Below are 7,565 nucleotides of genomic sequence, written 5' to 3'. Positions count from 1 at the left end.
GAAATACAAAAACATTGAAAAAATAACATAGAATGCCCACCCAAATCACACCCTGACCAAACCAAAATAGAGACATAAAAAGCTCTAAGGTCAGGGCGTGACACTCATTCTTATGTTTAATAAATGTATTGTATAGTGTGTCTGTGGCAGGCTTTCAATGATGGCAAACAACAACATTTGAGAGTGCGCTGACCCTGGTGCTAGAGGGGGTACACAGCTGGAGGTTGAATATTTGAAGGGGTACAGGACTATACACTTTTGGGGACCACTGCTATAGATGAGTAGTGTAAACTTTTGATTATATTTGCTGACACCCTACAGTCAGATTTTGGCACCAGTAGAGTAGCTATCTAGCTATATAAACCACGTCCCTCTGCAAACATGCCTTCTCCGATATTTGTTACAAGGCAGTACTTATTTAAGTTAGGTACAAAAATATAATGTTACCATTGGTGTTTTAAAATGCGAGTTAGGGTGATGTCACCCTATCCCCTTGATAATCCCACCTCCTGAACCAAGTCTTTGACATGGGGGAGGCGACCAGTAACTTTAGGATCAAACTTAATGATCAAGCAACAGTCATTTTTCATTCTTTGGTCATCGTACTTTGATCTGGTTTCATCCAAATATCCTCCAAGTTCATGAAAAATATGACGTTGACTGTTCATGATATCTGAGATTTGTGTGAAGAAAGCTTTGAATTTAGCTTTCACTCAGTTATTTGTTACTGTACTAAACAAGAATCAATTATCATTGTTAGTAAATAATCAAACAAAGCAAGAGCATTCATTTGAGTATTTATTTCATCACACATTAAAAGTGATAAACTCACACAACACAAATATATAAGTATATGCCAAAAAATAAGTTAAATAAATAATTGCTGATAATAGATCATATGAATAGCTTGGAATAGAACAATTCGTAAGTAAACATTTCTTTCAACCTCCTATAGCGTATTTGACTACTAAATAGACGATTGTGGGTGAATTGTCCTTCTAGGGATAGCAACAGTATGTCAAACAAAAGCGCAGTCCAGCATTTTGATACACAAATTCTTCAACAAAACACAAACAAATAAATAAATAATCATATCACAAATATACAGCATTGTGACATGGGACTTGAACCTCAGTGGAAGACTGTAGCGATGTAGCGTTTCCAGTAAATGCCTTGTGGTCAGCCTAACCCATCTAAAGTCTACTGGACATAAAAACACATTCCCTTGAAGGCATTAGAACAGAAGTGCAGTGTCCTAATTTCCCAATGTGTAATAACATGGACATTAATGGATATTTGTTGAAAGCAGAAAAACAGTCACTGCATATTTGGCAAGGAGCAGACCCATTGAAGTCTGCTGCCTTGGCTCTGTCTACAATCAAAACATTTAACAGGGGCTCTGCAATAAATACTTCCGCCATCACAATAGACCTGCTTTTATCTGCTGCTACCGGAAGGTGTGTGTGTGTAGTAATTCCCTGTCCCTTAAAGTAATGTCCTTCATGTGCCAAAAGTATTTCAAGTAGTTTAAATGCATGCATGGCAATCACTATAAACTGGCAATTACATCTCTGATACAGAGGAACAATCCTTTTTTATGTTTTATTCTATGATATAGTAGATGTCATGTGACAGGTAAAGGATCCAAATCCAAATGACAATAGTGGTCAATATTTTCAAGGCACTAATGAAGTAAGCCTGTAAAGTAAACATAGACTAACATCACTCCAGAATGCCTTGTCTTGCATCCACCCATTTCAGGTGCTCAGACACAGAAAGTGTATTTATGTTTGGGACATGATGACAACCCATGACCAGCACACAGTCAGCAACCATCCTAGTCCAGACTGTCACAGTTCACAGAGGACACACTTGATCCTCCCTAGTCTTCCGAATCAGACTCTTTGCCAGATTAGTCCAAGACTAATATCCAGATAATGTCCATATCCAGTCTACTAGGTGTTATACAACAGTGGGCAGCCAGTGTTCCATATTTGCCCTCTTCTCAGGGTCTCTCTTAGGACCTCTCTTCTATGTCTTCCCCGGGAAGGACTCCCTAGTTTCCTCCAGGGGGTCTTTGTTCGGATGCTCTGGAGCTCTTAAAGCTCCTCTTTCAGCTCCTCTTCCTCCCTCCTCCTCATCTACCCGATGTTCAGTCTGTTGGCTCTGGACGCGTTCTTCTTCCTGGAGGGAGCAGCCTGCTCTATGGCAGCCATGTTGGATCGGACCGTGTTTCTTTAAAGAACAAAGAGAGAAACATCAGGTTAACATCCTCAATGGGGACAGGAATAAGATGAATCTAGGCCTGGGAAAATGTCTGGTCCTTAATGATATCCTGTTTTTCTCTTACCTGAGAGAGGTCAGTAGGTCGCTGCTGGTTGTGTCTGGACTGCTAACAGCCTGTTCCAGGGTCTGGTCTGAGGGGCTTACCACTACGAATCTGGGGTTCTCTGAGCTGCAAACAGAAAGAACAACCATGTCAAAATGAGAGCAAACCAAGAACACATTATCTTGACTACTCCTAAAGGGCCATGAGGCTGGATTCTACATTACTACATGATTCTACAATGCTAGCAGTGAGAGACGGTTGACTAGGGATTTCAACCCAGTAATGTCTGTACTGCATGCCCTACAGCCTGTTCTCAGTGACTTTTCACAGAGCAGGATAAAACCTTGTTGAGACACACAGACTAATCCTCAACCTTGGTATGTCATAACAGCAATAACTGTATTAATACAGCAGACATTCCCGCTGGTAAAACATTCCAAGAATAGTGTCATGACTAATGGATCTGTCTGTAAGGGGGCTCTAAGCCTCCAGAACATGCAGGCTATTCCCCCATCCATCCATCCTCCCTCCCCCTCCTCTCTCCTCCCCCATCACTAGTTACACATCTAAGCCATAAAAACAATACGCCTCCTCCCTGCATCTCCTCGACAAGCAGCCCTGATACAACCTGATACAGGCTGGTCACAGACGACTGACTGCCACAGATAGTCACTGGCTTGATACAATCTGGTATCTAGCAGGGAGGTAGGGAGGGGACGGAGGGTAGAAGTTCCTTGTCTCGTGAAGGTGAGCTCACCTGTTGTGGCAGAATCCGGAGCAGGTCTTGTCGGCTGGGTGGGCACATTCACATCGCCCGGTGGAGCGGCGACGTCGGGATAGGGGACTGCCAAGACCGTAGGGGATGACCTTATTGGGAGTGTTGACCCAAATGATGTCCAGGTGACAGAAGTAGATGCATTCGTTGTCCAGCCAGTTACTGCAGGAGCATCGTTTAACCCTGGTGTGGTGTGGGCTGTTCTGGGACGGGGACTGGGCAGGGAGCTCAGTCTGGCTGGATACAGGGAGCCCAAAACCTATAGAGACAGAAAGGATCATTGGTTAAGAGCCTGGTTATAACTCAGCAAAATCACTGGATGACTGTGCAATTTGACAATCAGCAACGAGCAAATATACATCACCACATCCTAATCAAAAGTCCTTTTCACTGATACAGAGAAGTACATGTGGGCTACCTGCCATCCCATTCCCCTATGTATCAGGTCTTATTCAACACATTTGAACATTGATTCATAACTCTGTTATGAAATGTTATCTAAGTCAAACAAAGACTGTGTTTGTTGCCAACTGCGGTTATTTAAAGTCAAATGCAGTGATAGGAGTTGAACCGTGCCTATATAATCTGCATCTTATCAGAGAGAGTGTGATTGCATGTATGACCTAGCAGGATCTCTCATTGTATTATATCTCTGTAGGGCGAACAGTGGGAGTAGGTCAAAGAGTCTGGCATCAGGCAGCATGTGTCATGCAGTAACTTCACAACATGGTCATTAGCCACCCACCCATTAGTAAACCTGCCAGAGCTGTGATTAACTGAGCTATCATTCAGAGAGTGAAACTAAGTAATGAGAAAACCAAACATGCATGCTGCAGCAGGAGTTTTAGCATCAGGGCGGCAGGTGTCCTAGAGGTTAGAGCGCGGAGCCAGTAGCTGAATGGTCCCTGGTTCGAATACTCGAGCTGACATGGTGAAAAATGTCTTATTTTTTTAAGGTGTTTCTCCATCTTTCATCATTGTAGGTTTTATCATGTTATTCTGGATCGATCCCCACCACCTCAACCAACCCTGAGCTCCAATTCTACATCTCAACTGAACTATGACCCCTCATATTCAATTTAACAACCTCGTGAAAATAAAATGGAGCACTTGCATAATGAAACTTATGCACACTCACTGTCAGTCATCTTTACGACTAAAGAATACAAATTCTGCATTGTCATGTATCACCCACCCATACACCTTAGAATACGCTCTAAACAAAGTATATGTTGAATGAAAAGTCAGTGTAAAGGATGAGAACTTACCCTCCTGCAGGAGCACACAGAGTGTTATGATGGTGAGAGAGGTCAGTGATAGAGCCATAGTTATTCTCTGGTCGAGTATCTCTGAAGACGTAGTCTGCAATAATATCCAAGAGTCCACAGGACAGTAGAGTACACACACAGTAATAGTAGCTACAGCTTTACAGTCCCGAGTGATGCAGCTAGAGAGAGAGAGAGAGAGAGAGAGAGGCAACAGGTGCTTGGTGCTGTAGTGTTCTCCAGCACCATGACTTATACCCCTATTCTGTGATGTCACCTACCTAGCCACACCTACTATCCATGTTCTTACACAATGCTCACCGTTCAGCAGCTGCCTGCCTCCCTCTCACTCTCTACACATTCCAGATCAACAGGAAAAGAGAGGGGAGAGGAACAAACTGCTATTGGGTAGTTGTTGTGACCCTTATGGTGTATGCAGGTCATTGTCACGGACAGAAACAGGAAACCACCAGAGAAGAGGCTTGGAATCTGGGAATGCTTTGGTGTTTCCCGAGACGTAAGGCAGGCAGGAGAGGGAAGCCTGTAGGCGGAGGGAAGACCTGGTGTCATCAATAAAAGGAAAGGCTGTAAAGATAGTGTCTGATGATGGGGACTGTTGTTTTGCATGCTGCCACTACAGGGCCTCAGGGCTGGTGATGTTCATCTGGGACGACCCCACTGTTACCCACGCTATCTCAGTATCGTCACTTTGACACACGTGTGACATGACCCCTGATACAGAGATACTGTAGAACACGCCGCATGACCCCCAGGGGACACACACATTAACACAGACACACAGTCACACACACACACACACACCACACACACATGCACACACACACACACACGTACCCACACACAGACGTACACACACCCTTCTTCCAGTTTGCATGGGCAATCACACAGTCCTTCCACTCTGACAGGAAAGCTGTAAATCTTGATCGGCCTGAGGGACAGAACTGCCCTCCTACAGAGTGGAGTGTCAATCTAGATAAAATACTAGTAAAGACATGCAAATCCTCCTGGGTATTCCTACTCCTATCGGTGGTGAAGGAAGACTATGCGATTCAGTGGTAAACTCCAGCAGCAGATGATCAGGCAGTGGAAGTGAAAAGCACTATCTGCATCAGATAAAGGAATTCCACCGGATAATGCATGCAAATACATCATTTAAAGGATTACTGCAATGAATACTGTTGATTAGAGTGGAATATAGGTACGTTCATTCATGCACAAAGGACAACATTGTGCTGTGAGGTTCAGAGGGGTAGGCTATGTGATGCCATACTCCAATACCACAATCTACAGCTAAAATATAAAGATTTTACAAAGTGTTATTGAGTACACCAAATAGCACTGGCTACAATGCTTCCAATTCACCTGCTGTCAGTGAGAAATAAGTTGCATTTGGATACTGACACCTATCTTTCTAGTACCTTCACAGCCAAATGTTGAAACTATTCCCTCTCTCTGTGTGTCTCTCTCTGTATCTCTCTCTCTCTCTCTCTCTCTCTCTCTCTCTCTGTGTCTACCTCTCTTTCCACATATATATATATATATATATATATATATATATATATATATATATATATATGTGTTGAAACTATTCCCTACAGAATGTCAACAGCAGTTAAGGCACAGTAATCACTGTGCTTTATATGCCAGTGTTTTTACTTTAAATCCCCCAAATGTTCAATGAGGGAAAAGCCATCGGTGAGGTAGGTTACCGTTTACCCAGACATGATATAGCTATACCATCTGGGAACAACCTCATCTCAGAAAACAACCTTCTTCAATTAAAGGGGGAAAACACTTTGTAGGAACACACAGTCTTTTTATGGGGAGGGGGGCCTTGGAGGAAATGCCAACGTGATGTCACGGTCCACAAAACAATGGCATTTTAGAAATGATTTGTTCCATTAGGGGGGGAAAAAGTTGTCCAAAGCAAATATTTGTCCAACATTGCGCAGGCTGGCGAAGTGGAACCAGTCTGGAGATTGACCCCCCCCCCCACCCCTCTATCCTCCTAAACCCTGCTCTCCCTTGCTCTTTCTAGACAACACGGGGGGGGGGGGGGAGTGGTAGTGATTTTGCATTCACAATGTAAAAATGTGCCCTTATCCATTTCCACTTCAGAGAGAGAGAGGGAGGGAGAGAGAGGAGAGATAAGTATTAAGGAAATGTTTTCAATTAATACCTAACTTCTGTACATCTTCTAATGTTCTACTAACATAAAGCTGGGAATTATTCTGTGTGCCGGAGAAACTGCAAATATTACTGCCAGATATGTACTGTATATGATTGCCGTAGCATGAGGGACATCCCATGACCATGAATTCCCTGAAGTGTTGAAGAGTGGAGATAAAATTGACCCTAAAAATGACAGAGGCATCTGTGTGAACAGTAGCCTGGGGAAGGTACTTTGTAGTATTGTAAATTCTAGACTTCCTTATTGAACATAATGCCCTGACCAAAAGCCAAATAGGACTTTTTACCAAATTACCGCACGTCTGATCATATTTACACCCTGAACTCCCTTATTGACCCCTATGTGAACCAGAATAAAACCTAAATATACTCCTGTTTTGTTGATTTTGAAAAAGCTTTTGATTCCATTTTGGCAATGAGGGTCTTCTGTACAGAAAGTGGTGTTTGCTTATATCAAATCTATGTATACAAACAGTAAATGTGCAGTAAAAATGGGAAGCAAACAAACAAACTACTTTACTCAGGGTCGGGAAGTTAGACAGGGTTGTAGCTTAAGCCCCACTCTATTTAACATATATATAAATGAATTGGCAAAAACTATTAGAAAAGTCCACAGCACCTGGTCTCATCCTGCATGTCACGGAAAATCAATTCCTGCTGTATGCAGACGATCTAGTTCTGTTGTCATCCACAAAAAAAGAGTCTACAACAGAATCTAAATATCCTACATGAGTTCTGTCTGTCATGGTCCATGACAGTAAACATGACAGTAAACTTCAAGTAGACAAAGTATTTTTGTCAACTTTTACCTCACTACATTCTTCACTACAAAGAGAATAATCCATCCATTTTCCCTGACACGCAAAATAACTTGTTACATTTTGACAGGAAAATGGTCAGATTCACACACTTATCAAGAGAACATCCCTGATCATCTCGACTGCCTCTGATCTGGTGGACTCACTAAACACAAATGCTTAGTTTG

The 7,565-nt window shown here is 42.7% G+C and overlaps 1 protein-coding gene across 1 annotated transcript; it reads right to left on the bottom strand.

Annotated features, from left to right (window-relative positions):
- Positions 1–785: 785 nt before the first annotated feature.
- On the bottom strand, positions 786–4,589 carry LOC109908631 (endothelin-2-like). The gene is made up of 4 exons (XM_020507291.2): positions 4,373–4,589; positions 3,087–3,363; positions 2,351–2,455; positions 786–2,235 (listed from the first exon to the last, which is right to left on the bottom strand). The coding sequence occupies exons 1-4, from the start codon at positions 4,428–4,430 to the stop codon at positions 2,142–2,144; spliced, it is 534 nt and encodes a 177-aa protein (XP_020362880.1). The 5' UTR covers positions 4,431–4,589; the 3' UTR covers positions 786–2,141.
- Positions 4,590–7,565: the final 2,976 nt, after the last annotated feature.

The sequence above is a fragment of the Oncorhynchus kisutch genome, linkage group LG17, assembly GCF_002021735.2.
Source record: "Oncorhynchus kisutch isolate 150728-3 linkage group LG17, Okis_V2, whole genome shotgun sequence".
In the NCBI taxonomy this organism is placed as follows: domain Eukaryota; kingdom Metazoa; phylum Chordata; class Actinopteri; order Salmoniformes; family Salmonidae; genus Oncorhynchus; species Oncorhynchus kisutch.
This window is presented reverse-complemented; position numbering and strand designations above follow the sequence as displayed.

Excerpts from the sequence above, each read along its gene's own strand:
- LOC109908631 (XM_020507291.2), bottom strand. The coding sequence starts at position 4,430 with ATGGCTCTATCACTGACCTCTCTCACCATCATAACACTCTGTGTGCTC. Across the intron at positions 2,456-3,086 it reads TCCGGATTCTGCCACAACAG|CTCAGAGAACCCCAGATTCG; the intron begins GTGAGCTCACCT and ends TTCTGTTTGCAG. Across the intron at positions 2,236-2,350 it reads GACCTACTGACCTCTCTCAG|AAACACGGTCCGATCCAACA; the intron begins GTAAGAGAAAAA and ends TGTTCTTTAAAG.